This window comes from Engraulis encrasicolus, chromosome 13 (assembly GCF_034702125.1).
Source record: "Engraulis encrasicolus isolate BLACKSEA-1 chromosome 13, IST_EnEncr_1.0, whole genome shotgun sequence".
Taxonomy (NCBI): domain Eukaryota; kingdom Metazoa; phylum Chordata; class Actinopteri; order Clupeiformes; family Engraulidae; genus Engraulis; species Engraulis encrasicolus.
In genome coordinates, this window is record NC_085869.1 from 11,373,123 (window position 1) to 11,393,849 (window position 20,727).

Here is a 20,727-nt window from a genome sequence, read left to right on the forward strand (position 1 = left end):
GCATCCCTAGAACAGACACTCCGATTGCCTCAAGATCCCAAACATGGACAGAGATGCATCTAAAAAAAACCCCTGCTTCTATGAGTTCTTTCAACAGGGACCCAGCCTATGGCATTACAAACAAACTCTAGTCTAGGCCCCATCCGGTACTAGCTTACTCATTATTCATAACACGTTAGAGCTCGCCCAATACCCTTCTGCGCGTAATCTTACAGATGCAGCTCAATAACACAGCCCCCGGATCATTCACAATATGTTAGTAATCTGCCAATTCCCTTCTGCGAGTAAACTGAACAGAATTTACCATTCTTGTCAAACACAATTCTTGTGCATGTAGAGACGTGCACCGTCAGTGAGCATGAATCTGCAGCCTATGCACCGTTCTCATTTTCCAGCTTAGCGCTTTCCTCGAGCTGCTAGACTGCTCCTCTTTCCACCCCTCTCTCTCTCCACCTCTACTCGCTCTCTCTCTCCCTCCCTCGCTCACGCTCTCTCGCCATCTCCGTCTCTCTCTGTGTCTCTCGCTTGGTTTTCACTTCTCACACCTCAGTTCATTTGTGCCAAGTCAGCGGGTGGTGAGTCAGAGTCTGGAGCTGCCTGGAAGGCTCCCACTCTACTCTGCTCTACCAGAGATGGGAGACCAAGAGCTGCAGACTACTGCTGCTGTCACCCACCCACCTACCTCCACCACCATCACAGTCATCACTTGCACCACTACTACTACTACCACCACCACCACCACCACCACCATCACCATCATCACCTCCCACCAGGTCTTCAGCACTGTGTCTGTTGCACACCTACAACGTCTGCCCAAAGTAGCAGAAAACGAGAGAGAGAGAGAGAGAGAGAGAGAGAGAGAGCGAGAGAGAGAGAGAGAGAGAGAGAGAGAGAGAGAGCGAGAGAGAACGAAAGCTTGAGAATGTCAAATGACTGGATAGAAATGGTGATGTTCATGTAACCTGCGAAGCCTACTGTGTGTCTACTGTGTGTCTACTATGATGCCTGCCTGATGCCACTTCCCACCACCACTGAGGAATACCGCAGGAGAAAAAAGGAACACAAATCCTAGGGAATGTCAAACGGCTGGGAAAAGACCAATGATGCTCATGGAGAATAACCTATGCAATAACACTGCAGGAAGGCACCATTAGGCAGTACTGTGTCAAACGGCTGGGAAAAGGCTGGGAAAAGACCAATGATGCTCATCCATGGAGAACAACCTATGCAATAACACTGCAGGAAGGCACCTTTAGGCAGTACTTCCAGCTCCAGCTAAAGCAATGGGACTCATTGGGTCACTGCCTATGCCTACAAGCTCTGCAGACGGCACTATCAGAAGAGCTGGCGAGCAAAGAGAGCCACACCAGAGATTCTTTAAGTATATAGAGGTATGCCAACATAATAGGTTTCTATGGGCACCTAACGTGACCAGGTTCCGGTCTGCCTAAAGGAGCGTGTCATAATGCTCCTAGCATTGAATAGAACAGTCCTTAGGTCTGCCTGGTCTGCCTAAAGGGGGATTTCCCCCCTCCCCCCCCTTCCAATAATAGAACCCGGAAACAATGGGCCAATGGAACCTCTCTCTCTCTACTCTCTCTGACCACACTACCGCTCCCATCCACCCTGCCCTGCTGCCCTGGGATACACCCTTGCCTTCACACAGACAAAAGAGGAACATGAGACGCATGGAAAAAGGGACCGAAATCAATGAACAGTGGTGCACCATATCTCTCTATTTTAGTGCTACGAAGGCAGAGGGGCATGCATGACTCACAGAGATTGCTCCATGCCTTACAGACAGTCACTGGCACCAAGTGTAACCGGTCGAATTTTTACTCTGCGTTGGGTGTTGACATGGAGATGGAATAAAGATGACTCCGAGACCGGTGAAGATCCATGTTTTACTGACGAGCTTTGTAACATCACAGACACAACACAAGTCACCACAGGGCTTACATGGCTGCTCTCCCACTCCTCTTCCCAAGGGATACACAAACTGGCTTTTTTTCTTCCATGGCAACATATGGCTGGCACATCATACTAACCTGGGGTTACGCAAACAGGGAATGTCCCAGTTCTGAGGGGCTGTTGGCGAGCGTGTCGGCCAGAAATGTCATTCCACTTTTGGCTATTTCAGGGACAGCGTACGGATGTGGCGGCGTGACCCCATTTCTTTCCTCCGACTTAAAAAAAATAAAATTTCTAAAAAAAAGGGACACATCGACCGGACTGACAAGTGTAAACATCAGCACAGTGTTTCCTGCTCTGCTATCAGAGCAGAGGGATGAAGGACACATACTGTGCTCAGGGAGGACATCGCTTCCTGTGAGTATATGTGTGCGCAATGTGAGGCAGCTTAGATACGCCAGACTGCCAGCACCCAAGAGACAGAGAGCAACCTGTAACCCACATACAGACATATAACTTACAGGACCTGAAACCGCTGTCATACTTAGTCCAGCTAAGAATACACATTGACTTGTGCTGCTGACAAAACACTTTGTTCTCTTTCCTGATTCTACTCTAAATTATACCACCTCAGAAAAACAGTGTTTTAAAAACTAGGCTAGGCCTTCAAGGATGGATGCCTGCCTGCCTGCCTGCGATATTTTCTTTCCCCTAGTATGGCGACGCCACAGATAGCCAAATTCGGCTCTGATTGGTCGAACTTCCAGGATGGCTAGACTTAAGCACCGAAGATGGGGGAGTCTTGAAGCAGAAAACATGGCGCCACTCGCCACTCTAAAGCTCAATTTAGGATAGGTGCCCTGACCAAAACCATCCCTAAACCTGACCCGTCAGTGAAGCAATGTTTCTGCTGCGAAGAACAGCGAAATAAGCACAGGATTGGCAAATTTGTTGCGAAATTGTGCCCAACCACCCCTTAACCCTACCTGTCACAGGGCAATGAGTGGAGCTGCCCTGAGTTCGACCAATCCGAGGCCAAGTTTGGCTATCTGTGGCATCGCCATATCAGGGGGAAAAAATAGCGGCCTGCCTGCCCGCTTGGCTCTCTGATTCACAGCCATGGGCCTGTTGTGAGGGGAAGTAAAGCAACACATTTGGAGGAGAGCCACCAGAGAAGGAGAGAGGAGAGGAGAGGAGAGGAGAGGGGAAGAGGAGAGAAGAAGAGGGGAAGAGGAGATAAGGAGAAGAGAAGAGGAGATAAGGAGAAGAGAAGAGAAGAGAAGAGAAGAGAAGAGAAGAGAAGAGGAGAGAAGAGAAGAGAAGAGAAGAGGAGAGAAGAGGAGAGAAGAGAAGAGAAGAGAAGAGAAGAGAAGAGAAGAAGGGAGAAAAGGAGAGAAGAGGAGAGAAGAGGAGAGAAGAGAAGAGAAGAGAAGAGAAGAGAAGAGAAGAGAAGAGAAGAGAAGAGAAGAGAAGAGTCCCATATGGAGGCACTGCAGATGGCCCTGTATGAGGTGTAGCCAAGCCAGCCAGCGAAAGCCCTTTTTTTAACAATGAGGTTAAATATAGTAGGCTAGTCTATGGACGTAAACACAAGAACACAACAGGCTTGTGTGATCTACATAGTGCCCCCAAAAGACAGCAATAAACACATTTTTCACATTTGTTGTGTATCACCAAATGAGTTGCCATTTTAATTGATACAGTAGCTAAGTTATTGCTTTCCAACCTTCAGGCAACTTTTGACACCACACCACCGGCATTACTGACTTCTCCATAACCCTGCTCTGCTAACCAGGGGTGCATTTCTGGAAAGCGTAGTTGTTAGCAGTTAGCAACTTGGGTAGTTGCCAATGGGAAATTACATTGCAACCAACAAAGTAGCTAACATAGTTAGCAACTACGCTTTCCAGAAATGCACCCCAGGGCGGTGGATTAATAGCTGATGCACTGAGGTTTGGTCAGGTCAGAGAGAGAGAGAGAGAGAGAGAGAGAGAGAGAGAGTGAGACAGACAGACAGACAGACAGACAGACAGACAGACAGACAGAGAGAGAGAGACAGAGACAGAGACAGACAGAGAGACAGAGAGAGAGACAGACAGAGAGACAGAGAGAGAGATACAGACAGACAGACAGACAGACAGACAGACAGACAGACAGACGATAGGTGACGGGGTGGATAAGGACATGGAACAGGGTGGATACAAACATGCAGAGAAGAGTAGATGTGAGAGGCAGAAACAGAGAGAGGGATGAAGGGAAAGGGAGAGAAGGGAAGAGGGGATGAGGGAGGAGAGAATGGTCGGGTGAGAGGAGAGAAGAGGAGAGAGCAGATGGTCAGGGTTTATTTTGATCTTACAGTACGGTGCCCCTGTGTGAGAGAAGTGAAGCTCTCTCTCTCTCCATCTGAACTCCCAACGGCTATCTTTTGGAATTCCAACACACACACAGACCCACACACACAAACGCGTGCACACACACACACACACAAACACACACACACACACACACACACACACACACCTTTTAATTTTGACAATACGCCAATCAACTGTCTCAACCTTGTTCTGCCAAAGCATCCGAGTGATCTGTGATGTGTTGTTCTTTCACTAATTAGCTTCCCCAGCTAGCTACAGCTACAGCAGGAGACAGACTGTCTCTCCAGCTCAAGGACAAGGCTCACTGCAACTTTAATCTCTTCAAAAGCAAAAGCAAAACACATTCACAGTCTGCTTCACACGCACGCGCACACACACGCACACATCCAAACACACACACACACACACACACACACACACCTTCCACCTTGCTTCACAGATCATACACGTACACGCACACTGTGAGCGAATGAGCTCGCACGCACGTACGGTTCACAGCAAGCAATGTTACTGCCTTACGACGAGCCAAGCAAAACGGAATGTCTGCACTAAAGGTCTCTCCTGCACAGATAGTCTCTGACTAGGCACTTAGACAGCAATAGGCAATGCAGGCAATACAGCAATGCTGAGGCTGCCACCCAAATCCAAACAAAGTTAGGCCTTACACACGAGGACATCTCCAACTTCCAAAATGGTGTAGTGTAATATACAGAGGGCAATTTAAGTACTAAGTAATGGAAGAAATGGTGAGTGAGTAAGTGTGTAATAGACCATGTCTTCCCATCTTCAGTTAGATGCCTAAAGAATATCACTTCCAGACCAAATGTGGCCCCATGATATACGCCACTCCATCAGTGGCACGCTGTTAACTACCATAGTACTACTCTACTATGACAGTAACTCATCCTTTAGTAATGCACTTAAACTTGGCAAGTGGCATTCTGGTAACAGCACATTTACAATGCGGTGTCTTAAACGGGTTAAAAAAAACATTTGGAGATCAACTGGAGTGAACTTCCAATCAAAGCAATGTGGCCAAATCTCCAACACTGAATAAATCAGTGACGGCCTAAATTAGAGTGGCTGCTCAGTACTCACTAATTGCTCTAAAAAGTCATTGGGCGTAGAGACCTCTCCATATATCTCTCTCTGTGTATTGATTGGATTGTGAGGCCGTGGGCAAAGGGAGCTCTAATAGGCAGCATGGGGGTGAAATGGGGAACTTCATGTCGGAATGGAGTCCAGCTTTTTTTTTGGTTTTGTTTCACAACCCAAGTTATTTTTTCAGGATTCTGTCTGAACCCAGGGTTCCCACACCTTATTCATGAACAAATTCAAGCACTTTTCAAACACTTTCAAGGACCAAATTTTCAGTTTTCCAGCATCTTTAGTAGGTTGTGGGAACCATGTGGGAACCCTGTGAACCATAACTGTGTTCAGTCATTGCACATATGCACATGTGCAATGTCTTTGTGTCTTCTTCTGTAATTTTGTATAGGTACGCTACTTGACACCTTAATTTCCCTCGGGATCAATAAATGATTCTCTACTCTACTCTACTACTCAGTAAGTTTGATGGGCTGGATTTGTGCCTTCCTTGTTTGTTTGCAGATCATGACAGTATTGCAAAAGCACAATTTAATCCATCAATCCAGACGGATCCCCTGGGACAGGGTTTTTACGATAAGCCAGGGATTTGAAACCCATCACTCACTTACTACTAAGGCTAGTTTATTGTCTTAACAAATACCGGTAAAAAACAATTTGTTTCTCCAACGATCTACAGTCCTACAGCAAAACCCTGCAGGCAATGGCACACATATTGGTTTAGAGATCAATCAAAAAAAGAGGATTGTTTTCATGCATATTCCTTTCCAGCTGTTTATTAACCTGCAGCTGCTGCTGTTGCATAACAACAAACATCATACAGCTTTTTATTTCAGTGGGGCACAGGCCAGTAAACCAACAGAGCGCTCGCTCTGTAATGGCAACTGAGGATCAATTTAACATTGTGGTTGTCAGACTGATTTAGTTTATCTGTGAAGGGATCATGTTGTGAATGGCTACTCTACTAAGTCCCAGGTAGGCTTAGATAAAAAAAGCCACCCAATGGTGTCCTAAAAGATTGATTTACATCGACATGTAGGCCTATCACTCTTCTCCCAAAGCCAGCACTGGTGCACTGACTTGGGTATTGTTAACACAGGCCATTTCACTGCAAATTGGTGTTATAAGGACATATCAGACAGCCATTCAAATTCGAGCTGTTCAATAAACAGTTGGGCAAGTTGTTCAGCCATTGTAAAACCAGCGATGGACCTTGCCTCCGTCTCGCCTGATTTCTACATCACTTCATCCTTCTGTACCCTACCCATGCCACATACCTACACCCAATTGCAGTGCGTTGTTGACAAGTGCATCTTCTGTTGTCAGATTACCTTTCATAAGTCGTTAGTCCATTCGCCCCAAAACAATACCAGCAAAAGCCACGAATAGTGTCCCCTGAGGATATCGCAGGCATGAAATAATTAGGCTATGCGATGAGAATACAAATATGATACTGATGACTTTGATGACATTTGCCCCATCTATGCACTGACTGAAACGTAAGATCATGTACGAGCTGTCCCTGACCTAAAATTAGAGGAACACGGATGAAGATATCCATGGCAACGTTACATTATCAGTAGGTGTCCCTTGTCAACTGCTTTTCTTAGCATTAAAACAAAAAGAAAGAGATGGACAGGAGGACTGTTGACAAAGGTTACCTCTCAGCATCCTGTTGTCGAACGTTGACGTTGAAATCCGTTTGTCTGCTAACGACCCCTCAATTAATGTTAAATTGTCAGACTTAACAGTAACCAAGTCATTTTGACTTCGGGTCGGATGTCTTGTTAGGAAAAATACCCTCAAAATTTGACACGTGTCTGACGTCGTTCCCGCTGGCTATCGGAAGAAATGCCACGCCAGAGAAGCTAAGTTAGCTGTCGTACAGAACAGAGTTAGTATGATGATCAAAACGTAGCAGTCACCTTGTGCGGAAACTGTACAAATGAAACAACCAGTGCAACATAAACATTTTCACCTACCAGAATCTATGAACGGGTAGCCATCCTTTTGCTCATCCGCTGGAATTCAGTCAAAGTTAAAAATCCACGTCCCCGTGCGTGCTAGTCTGGTTGAATCGGTTGCTGGCAGCTTCGTTCGACCAGTCGACTGCTCATCTGTATTTTAGCTAACGCTAGCCAGTTGACTTCTAACGGAGAACAGACAGAATGTCACTCCAGTTCGGTCACATGCCATGGAATAACTATTGCCTATACTTCGTCGCGACACAAGTTCCTCTTCAGATATTCAAGTAGGCGCCCCAAATTTGTGCTTCAATGTTGTCTGACACTCCTATGACATTTCCTTCCTTCCACTGCTTCCAGCAGCTTTTTGGTCCACCAAGGCACACGGCTATTGGACAGTTTTAACAAGCCATGCAATAGAGTTCTTCAGCGGAAGCGGAAGCATGTAGTAGATTGTAGTCTTTCATGTTAGCATTTAAGGACGTCCTGGTTCCTATCGGCTTCCGGCCTCCATTGGGAATGAATAGGGGTAAATTTCAAATAAGCTCCGAGTGCAAGCACGCGCTTAGCGAACCCCCGCAAACTGTCGAGGGTGTTAAAAATAGGCTGTAGGTATGACATGGTTGATCATTTTGTGTCAAACTTCGACATAAATACGATGTTGCGTCCATATGCTAAACCCGGAAGCTTTTGGCGACTACAGAAACGGCGCCAGTATCTAACGGCATGTACGTGCGGAAGGTTGTACCCATGGCAACCAAAGGAAAGTATGTAGTTCGGAAGTTTTAATGATCAGAAAGGGGTTAGCAATATTGAATTATAATCGTCATGATTTAACATGTGAATACACCAACATGATGATACGATCCGTTCCACTAATGAGAAAGGGATGCGGGGGCACGCTAATGTTCGTTGTTGCCGTGCAACTTATATTTTTGCCAAACCTGAATCTCTATGGCGTTTTGCAATGTAAAAAATCGCCAGGGAACCGGTAGTCCAAACGCCGCATACAAGTTGACGTCAACGCTGAAGAGCTCTATTGGATAGGTGGGTATGGGTACACGTCCCAAATCCGTGAACTGAACGAGGTGAAGCATACGAATTAAAATTTTAAAAGTGACTTGCTAGTTGCTGCTACTCAAAATATTGGATTGGACAACATAGTCCCGATTCTTGGGCAATAATGGACAATCGCATCATGCTGCCTATAATGTGTGTGCATATCAAAGCAAAGCACTTAACCAGTAACCTCACATGATACCCTGTCTCCTTATACGAAGACATCAATGCACCCTCTCACACACACTGCACAGCACTTTGCACCAATGCTTAATCACTGCACTGGCTTTCAGTTTGGTAGGCTATTTGGATACTTTGCAAATGAATTTGACATTGACATGGACAATTCTCAAAGCTGTACTACTGCTCACAATAAACTTCTCTATGAACGTGCACTCGTATGAACACGGGCAACAACACTTTCACAACAATTACTTTCTCCCACTATCTTGATGAATTCAATTTACACAGCAAAATGGCCAGCTACAGTGCAGTAGCTAGCAAGCAAGCAATGTGATGTGACTGTGCCCTGCATGTTTATAATGTCCACTTTTTACAAGATACCGCCCTCATGTGGACATTTTGAGACATTGCGGATTGACATTCATTTCATACCAACAACAAGAAGACACAACTAAAACAAAGTAAGCCTATGATCTAAGTCTAGGGTAATTTCAAATCTTAAAGCTTGACTGTGGAGTCCAAACATCTGCATTACAGAAAAAATGTTTTGGCTTTAATAGTTCAGTGACAGTTTTGGTGTGCGCCTTCTCTAATTGGGTCTGAACAAGTAATTCATTAGTAGGCCTAATTCATTAGTTTACACGTATCATCATGTAATCATTCTTATAGTCGTCTTACTCAGCACTTCCAACTCGGTGACTTGAATTTTGTTTGGTTGCAGAGAAAAATCACTGGGTGTGGACTAAGGTGTTATGAACAAAAACTACAAAATAGGCCTACTTTTTCAAAGTGGGCCGGAATGCATGGAGCAGTCAGGAAACATAAATAACTGAAGTAAACCTCACCTGCAAGTTTTCACTTGTTGCAAAGATATACTGTAAGTCATGAGGGATGGTTTAGGATTCGGATGGCTTGGGGATAGTATTTCAGTTTTGACCTGTGAGCACAGATTCATCTACCAGAGCTGCGGCCCATTTTCAGTCTGAAATTATTTTTCAAGTGTGTTGTGGCACTCTCATGTCTCATCCTCCTGCTGTAGTCACATATCTGGGTTCCGAACTCGGCCACAGCTGTCAGCAGCCCCGCTCTGATGGCCTGTCAAGCACACATCTCACATCTCTATGCAGGCCATTTGTGATCACAAGCTGTGACATTTCTATACCAGATGATTATGATGATTATGATGATAATGCTGCCTGATGGCACTGGGCATTAGCCTGGGCGAAAAGTCGACTGTGATGTGCGGAGCCAAAATCTTTTTTGTGGAGTAGTAGTACATAGGATGGCGTCGCGAGGCTAGCTTCTTTCTGCTTATTTCCACCTACGCAACATTAACCGTCTCCGCCCCTCTCTCACCTCCCATTCTACCTCCATCCTTGTACACAGTCTTGTCACCTCTCGTATTGATTACTGTAATTCTCTCCTCTTTGGTCTCCCTCAAAAATCTCTCCACAAGCTCCAACTGGTCCAGAACTCAGCCGCCCGCATCATAACTAAAACCCCTTTCTGTCACCATATTACCCCTGCACTCCAACATTTCCACTGGCTCCCTATCAAATTTAGAATTCACTTTAAAATACTTCTGCACACCTTCAAGGCTATCCACAATCTTGCCCCTCCTTATTTATCTGATCTCATTCACATTGCTATTCCCTCCCGCCCCCTCCGTTCCTCTTCCTCCATTCTCCTCTCTGTCCCTTCTGCCCGTCTCAGCACCATGGGGAACAGAGCTTTCAGTTGCTCTGCTCCTCAGCTGTGGAATGCGCTTCCCCCTGACATCCGCAATATTGAGTCTTTACCCCTGTTCCAATCCAGACTTAAAACTCATCTATTTCAGTTAGCCTATTCTTTATGATTCTTTAACTCTATTTTGTTTTATTTTATTTTTTATTTATTTTCTATATATTTCTTTTTGTTTACAATCTGTTTATCTGTTTTATTTGGCCTCTCTCTGTACAGTGTCCTTGAGTTTTTTGAAAGGTGCTTCTAAATAAAATGCATTATTATTATTATTATTATTATTATTAACTGGGCACTGCTGAAGAGGTGATTTCTAATATGGGATATGAGCATTGAGAGTAAACTGTCAATGGATATGAGCCATATTTATGTAGCTGATGAGGGGACATCCTACCCTAAAATGCTTAACGCAGAAAAGTTTGACATAGCTTAAATTTCCAAGAGAAGGACCAATAGTCGCCAAATCTCTCCCAGAAATCTCTGGCCATGCTTACTCTCATTTGTCCATATCACTATGAACACTTTTACTGTGTGAGCCAATATTACTAACCTATAGTTCACTGCAGGAAACTACGACTATAGTCACACCTTTTGGCTGTACACATTAGTAGTATTGGGTCATTTCACGTGAAATCAGACACTTTGGGACCTGATCGACACAGATTTCAATCATACTTTCTGTGCCTGTTTAGTAGCAAGGTAGCACCCCAGAACTGCATTTGTGTGAATCTGACACCAATATTAAGGGAGAAACAGACTAGCAAAGGTTATGAGGGTAGGACACTATACATTCAGCCTTGATTATATCAGTCAGTGTAAGTCACAAAAATATGTCTGAGGTGTTGTTTGAAAGCTCTTTTCTGGCTCTACAAATGACACAAACAGCATGGAATACAACAACCTTCAGAATATGTATTATGATACATTGAAAAATTTGAAATTGAATATAAAAAAAACTCTCATATTTTTAAATGGTCGGTTTCTTATCTAAACATAGCCTGTGAGGTCATAAACAAGACCTGAAAATGGGGTGTTTGGTTCTTTATTAATTTCAGAGACCCTCATATGTAAACCTTTCCTAGTGTGTTTCTCCCTTAATATTGCTGTCAGATTCACACAAATGCAGTTCTGGGGTGCTACCTTGCTACTAAACAGGCACAGCAAGTATGATTGAAATCTATGTCGGTCGGGTCCCAAAGTGTCTGATTTCACGTGAAATTACCCTATTGTCTAATACAATATAATTCTGTTAATAACAAGTACATTTAGAAATGAATGTGACGTTTGAGGGATAACATTGAATGTATCCGTATAGGTGTTATTGTAATTTTATTTCTTTTTTGACCCACTGATGCCTGATGTTACGTTGCGCAACATTGGACCTGGCACTTGGAGCTGCATTACGCAACATTCAGGCTCATGAGATTTGAGACAACTTTATTAAAAATCGCTGTTTGTTTGAGATGAATGAACACATTCTAATGAAAGATGAGGGTCTTAGCGTTTAAATGCAATTTTGAAATTATTATTATATATTTTTTTTAAATGCATACTTTTATTAATTGCATATTTTTATGTGCTTCAAAAGCTGAGATATTGAGGTTTTTATAGGCTAAGGGCAGCTTTTCTTAAAAAGGGCTCAGGCATTCAGTACTCTTTGCAGGTGCCTGAGGCGTCAATGGGTTAACCTGGTCTATGCAATTCACCCACAGTAATAAGAACACACAAACACATAATCATCACATCTGTATTTTTAATAGTAATGGAAGCACTGGTGAAAATATAGAACATCTGAAACCTCTTGAAATTCCTGCAGACCGTCAAATTGAAACATCAAATTGAAACATCAAATTGTAACATATCGTTGTTTTTCTGATTTTTTTTGCATGAAATGGCAGTACTGTACTGTATGTAGCCTACCTGCCATGGTGGTGTGCTTTGTGAGGTACTCCAAAGGAGGGAAACATTTAACACATTACAAATCAAGCAGTTCTGTACATTTCTTTTGTTGGGTCACGGTCACAAATTCATTAAAACTCTTTATACACATACACAGACAAAAGTTGAATCATTTTACAAAACTGTGATTTACAAGAAGTGTGTAGGATTATTTATTTACGCATCCTGATCACTGCGATCATTATGATCTAGTTTGATCTCTTCAGGCTTTTTTTGTTTTGTTTTTTTAAGTGAAGTCTTACTGCCAAAGTTCTATAATGTGTGAAAATTTGTAAACAAACATGAAAAATGCTCAAAAGAAGAAATCAATCAATCAGACTGGCAAAAAACACACAGCCTATCAGAGTGATAAGCTGATCAGAATGATCTGATTTTTTTTTCAGTGGGTCACCCATATTGTGCAATGATGGTTGATCGTACCTTTCTTGTGCTTCAAAACAAGAACCCTCAAGCAGCATGAAACTATACCCTTACGGTGCGAACACACCGCAACTGCTGCACGTCCCCTTAACGTGTCCGTTATCAGTCCGAAACGGTTAGAACACATGAAAACAAATCATGCCTTGCACACAGGAGCGCGGTGTAAGCGCGGCACATGTCCGGCCACGCGAGCGGCAGACCAGACATGTCCGCGATGCTCATTGAAAATAGAACTCAAATCTATTTTCCTGCGCGGGTGTCCGCGTTCAATGAGCTGCTTCCATTGAAAATGAATGGCTGCTGCCTGCGGATAGAACATGGATGCTGACTGTGCAGTGTGAAAGGCAGCCCGCGAACCTCTCGGACTACCAATGCTCCCGGACATGTTAAGCGAACGCGAATGGGGCACCTAAGTCACGCCCTTCTACTTCCGAGTCGCGGGGCTGAAGCTCTCAAAATTTTGAATGGGAGTTAATGGAGTGAGTCAAGCTAAATCCTCATCCCGTTTGGCATGTGCTCCGGATTTCACATATGATGGCAGTGAATTTTAAAGGTTTGGATTTGCGTCGTAAGACCACTCATTTTAGGAAGCAAGAAAGGTTATTTTAGCTTTTGCGCAAAACTGTGTTAGAGACTACAACGTGCGCCTCGCATATTTGACGTGAACCGAGGCACAGCCAACCCTGCCGCTGCACCGCGGCTGAAGTGACTGCACGTCGGACATGCGACCTCTGTTGTGTAGTCCAAATAGTTACATATTTTTACACGCACACAACTCAAAAAACGGTTGCCAAGTGAAGTCGACAAACACACCATTGATTATTTTCAATTCTGAACTACAGCATATGTGTGATCGGCGGAGGAATGCGAGGTGGATCGGAAAATAGCTTTGATCAGTCCATTAAAGCCCAGTCAAATGTTTTGGCTTTCCCAGCCCCATGAGCCGCCCGGAAGGGGTGGAGACTTAGGTGCCCCATATCTTGGTGTGTATGTACCGTTAGATTTTGTTGTATTTAAGTAACATCAAGAGACTACATGTTTCGAAATACATAAACGTTTTTTTTACGGAGTCTAACTTAAAATGATAAAGACGTGAAGAATGAATAAAGTACCTACATTTTAGAAGAATTTTTTAAAAAACAAATCGGATTTCAAAAATATAAATGTAAGCAAATCTTGAAATTATTCTATTTCCATCACCTGAAAGTTGGAGGCAGAAAAAAAACAAACATAAGAATAATTTAAACACTTCATCTAAAAAAAATTACCCAAGAAACAATACATGAAAAAAATGGAGTGAAGGTAAATAACTACACCAAAGGTAAAAGGAAACTGATTTAAAAGAAAGCCAAAGTTTTGAAGTGGCCTATTGTTGTTGGCGTGATGGTTAATCCTGAAGCAGCATATGGCAGTAGCTATTCATACAGATTATTGCAAGAGTTCCCAACTCATTGGACACTATGCTTTACAACAAAGAGTTAAGACATTTATTTTATTCCCTATTGCTTCAAACTAGCAGTGTAAACAATGGTTATTCAAACGCCTCATTTTTTTTTTAAAACTACAATTGCCTCTAATGGATCTGATGAAAAGTCAGTGCAGTAAATATGCATAGATTAACCCAGCAGGTTGGTATTGTTGAAACACAGTCAAAAGCCCGATTCAGACGGGACTATTATTACCTATGGACCTGGAATAATTACGGAGAATGTCTGAGTTCTTAGTCCTGTGCGAATGCGCCATGTTCGTAATATGTGAAATTACCTATGGTATTAAGGCGAAACCAGACGTCCTGGGGTAATTTCCATATGCGCGCCGTTGCATCCCCCTTGCAATGTCTGTGAATTGAGTGAATAAAAGACGTTTGCTTATCCCGTCCGAATGCGGCATGAAAAATCATGGACGTCCGGGGCTAATTGTGAATTACCAGAGGTCCCTAGGTAATACTTATCCCGTGCGAATCGGGCTAAACATGGTTGGCACTCATCCCCGTACAAGGGACTGTCAAATGAAAAACACACCCACTGCATTTGATGGATTTTTTTCTAAAAAGTACTTCTTAGATTTCTTTTCCAATGTGTGTCTCATCCGTCATATTCTCCATGGCAGTCATGAGATGGCACAGTGTAGGGAAGTCCAAAAAAATCAATCACTTGTCCAGTGTCCACAATCGAACGAAGAAGTACTACTGGGTATAGTATATGCACAGGCAGCGTCGGCCAGGAACTGCATTGTACGTGTCATTCTGTCCCCACATTTTTCAAATGGGCCAAGCGACTCTCGAAAACAAAAATCACACTTTCGTGCACACATACAAAACCCACACACACTCTCCCAACACACACACACACAAACACACTCTCACAACACACACACACACGCGCGCGCGCGCGCACACACACACACACACCTGTAGTTTCTGTCCCATGGTGATTTAACCACGGGAGATTTTGTTTTCCCAGTCCTGTCTTGGGAGACATGGCATTGACACAGTGCTGCGGAGGTCCACTTCTCTCTTCTCTATCCTCCTCACTCCATCTCTTCTCTTCTCTCCTCTCCTCTCCTCTCCTCTCCTCTCCTCTCCTCTCCTCCTCCTCCTCTCTGCTCTCTTCTCCTCCTCCTCCTCCTCCTCCTCCTCTCCTCTCAGGCCTCCGTGTTGCGGTCGCCATTCTCCTGTGGCTGCAGCTGCTCCTTCTCCGTCATGTCGCCATGTGGGGGGCGCACTCGCTTAAAGAAGCCCAACTGGAGAGAGAGAGAGGGAGAGAGAGAGAGAGAGAGAGAGAGAGAGAGAGAGAGAGAGAGAGGGAGAGAGAGAGAGAGAGAGAGAGGGGGGGGGAGAGGGAGAGAGAGAGAGAGAGAGAGAGAGAGAGAGAGAGAGGGAGAGGAGAGGGAGAGAGAGAGAGGAGAGAGAGAGAGAAGGAGAGAGAGAGGGAGAAAGAGAGAGGGAGAGAGAGAGGGAGAAGGAGAGAGGGAGAGAGAGAGAGGGAGGGAGAGAGAGAGAGAGAGAGAGAAAGAGAGAGAGAGAAAGAGAGAGAGAGATAGAGAGAGAGAGAGGTGGAGGGGTGGCGGATGAGATAGATCACGTTAGACATTCCAACAAATACGTTACGATAAGCTTACAGCTTACTTCTGTAATAGTATGTCTGTTGGTTACACATCACTCCTTGTCAACAAAAAAAAAGAAAATGTTGCACAGCCAGATGGCCGAAACGTTACAACACATAAAACATGGAGCAGCATTTTCTTTATTTATGACATTTGAATGCACAAGAAGCCAACATCTCTGAAAAAGACTTTATTGGTGGTGTCCCTTTTTTCAATTTTTTAAAGGTCACTCCATCACACTACGTACGTACAGACTGAACGTCTCACCTTGTACATGACAAAGATCAGCAGGGCTAGTAGGAGGAGTCCCGCCAGGACAGCCAGGGCCACCACCCATCCTGGCACGGGCTGCGTGTAGTCCGTCTTCACCCAGATCACCGCTAGGTTCACCTGTGGGGTCAGATGACGAGAGTTTTGGCAAAGGACGCGCTCAACTTCTTGGAAAAACGAAAGTCTTTGGGTGCGCGATAAAATGTATCAACTTAAGAAAAATCCGCACTCACAAACTGCGTCTCATTATTTATTATTTATATTACCACCATGTCCAAAAAGCAAACGCGTTTCGGCTATCAAGCCTTCATCAGTGCGGATTTTTCTTCCTTAAGTCAGATGACGAGACCCTTCTGTCATTACTCATTGAAAGCACTTGGAACACTCCCCATATTCTAGCCTGGTTCTCACTGATGGTAAGAGTGTGTAGAAACGTACAGAAAACGTTTTTTGGAGGAATGAATTGGTGGTGAGTAGCAATAAATTCGCCATTTATTTTCTGACTCGAGAACAGCATGCTAACTGCAGTGCTACCAGACGATAGTTTGTGTACACAAACACACCGTCTGTGACAACCAGGCTAGCCATATTCACCCATCAAATTCAATTTTAGTTACATTCTTTAAGTAGATTAAGACCAAACACAATTGAGGAAACTGTGTTGAACTGCAGCAAAATGAATAATTTCAAAAGAACAAGTTAATGTAAGGGTATAAAATCTGCCTCTGCCAGTGAATCGTTAGTCTAATAATGCAATCATCAAGACTTGACTTCAATAATGCAGCAGCTTGCACTGCTTCAAGGCACGCCGCTCGCTGTTGTAAGACTGATGAAAAGTGGTACAACCAAGAAGTGAAAATGGGCAGCAAATGGCACACCAGATGAAGCCATTATTCGGTGCATGCCGCTAACATGCATATCTAATTTCCAGCATTACTGGGGCACAGTGGCAACATAGTGGAGGGGGAATAATGTAAAGCACTTAAAGCTTCCAATATATTCCTACAAATGCTCAAAATTACATTAACAATTAAATTTGCCATTGTCTCAGAAGAGTCTGTGACGTGAATAAGCAGGAATAGAGAGAAAAGGAAGGTCAGCAGACTGGACGCTTGGCTATTAAAAAGAACACAAAGAGGCTTTAAGTGTGCAGATATTTTGCGTTCTATTTGCACAGTTTTTGTTTATGTTTCGCACCTTTTAATCGTGAGTGCGGTGTGATCCAGCTAAATCCATGAATAAGCAGGAATAAAATAACAGAAGACGTATCCTGTGTGCTCCAGTAATCCTTGGCCCAGTATCTCCGAAAATGGGCCAGCTTGTTTTCTACTGCCTCGCAGGAATACAAGTACAGTACTCACAGCTGTGCTGTTGGATGGGAACTCGGACACCAAGTTCTTGTAGGGCATCTCGATGACGTTGAACGTGGCCGAGGACCTCACGATGTAGGAGCGGTTCTGGGACTCAGCCTGGATGTGGGACAAGAGGCAGACGGTCAAAAACTCTGACTGACATCCACTATAGCAGTGGTTCTAGACTTTGACACTGTGGGTCCTGGATGACTCTGTAGTGTGTGTGTGTGTGTGTGTGTGTGTGTGTGTGTGTGTGTGTGTGTGTGTGTGTGTGTGTGTGTGTGTGTGTGTGTGTGTGTGTGTGTTGCAGTAGCCTAGCTGTTTGGGAGGAGTCAGAGAGGCATGGGGGAGGGGGCGTATTTATGTCTTTTTAAGGATTTTTTTTTTTTCTTAAGTCTTGTCTACGTCTGTTTGTACCATACGCACCTTGGCCACTTAAATTTCCCTATTGGGATAATAAAGTTAACTTTGACTTTGACTTTTTCTTAAAGCCCCATCCCTCGCCTGTATATATGCACTAAAAATTGTAATACTCTTCCTCGAGACATGAATCAACCAACTCCTCAATTATTTCGTCCACATCATTCCACATTAATGTGCATGTTCCACTGTAAAACCCTGTAGTTTGCAGCTTTCATTGGAAAGGGGAAACCCGACAGGTTTCATACAGAATATTTTCTTCTAATAAGCCATTACAAGCTAACATGCACATTTCATCACATTACAATATTACAAAGTCTCAACATAATGCATGGCAATTGCTTTCAATGTTTTTCCACATACTATAGCATCATATCAACAGATAAAACTGAAAAATAAGAGAAGGTCGCACCATGCATTTGACTTTTTTATTACACGTGTTTCAGCGTTCTGCATTCCTCAGTGTGTAATAAGTATAATAGTGGAGTCAACAATGATCGATTCGGCGATCCAATCCAATGCGGGGCATGGACGATCCAGAATCGATCCAGCAAGTTCCAGAATCGATCCGGCAATTTTTTTAAGTTTCAATTACTTCCATGGATATTTCGGAAGCAAATGAATGTTAAATTCATACAAGCACTTCAAAACATTGCAAGACTGATACAGACTGATACAGACTGATACAGAAAACAGCCAATAAATTGTTGCTCAGTATCTGACTACTTGTATTGCCTCATCATGACTGATTAAACATTTGCTTTGCTTTCAGTAGAAATGTAATGCATTGCAATGCATTGTAGAATTGAATCGGATCGGATCGCATAGAATCGAATCGAATCGAATCGAATCGCTACCTCCCGAATCGTGATCGAATCGGATCGTGAGGGCAGTGCCGATCCACACCACTAATGTATAACCAAAAATGATTGAAAGTGAAGCGGTAGTGGAATGCGATGCGGAGCTCCTGGGTTACCTTGAGGAAGGTGGCGACCCCGAGACGTGAGCGTATGAAGAGGATGGCACTCTGGCCCCTCTCCAGGCGGCCCACACGGCACTGGATCTTCAGGCACTTGGCCTTCTCACAGTCCTACACATGGCAAGCACAAGATCCTCAAGCTAGGTCAACAACAATTATCTACAGTATGTTCATCCACCCTTATGCACGCACGCACGCACGCGCGCACGCACACGCACACACACGCACGCACGCACGCACACACGCACACGCACACGCACACGCACACACTTGACTGCAATCAACTACATATAATTAAATGCATTGTTTAGTAAATACAATAATGTAATAATAGTAATACAGGAATAGTAATAATAATAATTTATTGTAATTGTAATAATGCAATTTTATATGGTGGCCGCTTAAAACTTAAAACTGCTGAATTTGGAAGCAGATTATATGTTTGTTTTGACAATAAATGTCTGGGAGGAAAACATTAGCAGCAATGCATTCTGGCCAGTTTTGGAAAATCTTGTTCAAATGTCAGCCCGTCAGTGAATATTAGAAGTTCTTCCTCTCAGCAAGCTACTTAAAGTGATACTGTGCCATTTCTGGAAATAAGCTCATATAAGCTCAAATAAGCTCATATCATATTAAGCTCACTAACCGCTAGCGGGTCTCATAGGATTCAATGTTTATTGCTAGCATTGAGGTAAGATTTGCACTGCAATACTCGGAAAACGATTGGAAGTACAGGAGAAAGGTAATACTCAACCATTTAACTCAAGGAGAGATGTACAAACTAAGCTTATTTCCAAAAAATGGCACAGTATCACTTTCAGTCAATTCAAACAAGCCCAAATGCGTAGGCGTTTTCCATCCAGGCGTGCTCTGACTGACAAGCAACTCCAGATATGATTTGATTAAATCGTCGGCCGTAGGATCAGTGCATCGATACATTTTAGGGATGCAAATTATCGATTAATTCATTAATCATTAGTTGATAGACTTATCGATCGACTTACAACTAATTGATGAGCACTATTTTCCCCCGAAATCTCAACGTTTCTTTAAAAAAAACTACTGAATGAAAAAAAATCCAACAAGAAATTGAGATAAAATGCTGCATTTAAATTAAGTCTATTTCAATTCTTTAATCCAAAGGTGATTTAAATATTCCCACTATTCACACACACCTTACACAGGCGCATTTCACCTGGGTCTCTTGTCAGTTGAATTGTCGATTAATTGCAATTAATATTTTTAATTGAGTCGATTAATCGATTAATCGTTTGCATCCCTAATACATTTTGATTATTATTTACACCGCAAGCTCTGACTGACCAGCAGCTCCAGGTCTCCTTCCATCTGCTTCTGTTCCAGGTCTCGCCGGTGGACATGGTTACGGTTCCTGCTCTCCGACCGGTCTCCACTGGCAACGGTCACGTTTTTGTCCAAAAATGTAGGATTCTGAGGACACAAAGAAATACATGATCAAGATCAAGAAATGTCTTTAAACTCAAGATAAGGCCTGCCACAGTCTCAAATCACAAGCTGTTGTAACCTGCCACATTCATTTACCATCTTTCATCAGCTGTTAACTACAGTAAGTCTGTGTGTGTGCAATGCAATTCAACAAGATGTCCTTATACCATTTTATAGCTGAAAATGCCAGGACGTAATATTGTTGTGCTTAAAATATGTTGAAAAATAAACAGGGTCCATGGTGGACCGCTGAAAATGCCATCAGAATGCCAGCAGAGGCTGACAAGTGTGATGGAGAGCTAGAGGCTATCTCATGGCTGATTTACTATGCTTGGTACAAGCAAACGTGTATCGCAAGTCAATTAACAGTAAAAACTGTTTCTCAAACCATTTATAGGGGGGTAGTGCAACATGGATTA

General features: G+C 43.4%; 2 protein-coding genes across 2 annotated transcripts in view; both read right to left on the bottom strand.

Annotated features, from left to right (window-relative positions):
* LOC134460671 (hyccin 2-like) overlaps positions 1-7,746 on the bottom strand; it is a 114,848-nt gene extending 107,102 nt beyond the window's left edge. The window contains exon 1 of the mRNA XM_063213040.1: positions 7,376-7,746. The gene's annotated coding sequence lies outside the window, so the exon portion shown is untranslated. The remainder of the gene's footprint in view (positions 1-7,375) is intronic.
* Positions 7,747-14,524: 6,778 nt separating this feature from the next.
* itgav (integrin, alpha V) overlaps positions 14,525-20,727 on the bottom strand; it is a 64,317-nt gene continuing 58,114 nt past the window's right edge. Inside the window, exons 26-30 of the mRNA XM_063213043.1 lie at positions 20,168-20,293; positions 18,842-18,955; positions 17,455-17,562; positions 16,091-16,213; positions 14,525-15,460 (exon numbers count right to left, since the gene is read on the bottom strand). Coding sequence (XP_063069113.1) covers positions 15,362-15,460; positions 16,091-16,213; positions 17,455-17,562; positions 18,842-18,955; positions 20,168-20,293 — 570 coding nt within the window. The 3' untranslated portion in view covers positions 14,525-15,361. The remainder of the gene's footprint in view (positions 15,461-16,090; positions 16,214-17,454; positions 17,563-18,841; positions 18,956-20,167; positions 20,294-20,727) is intronic.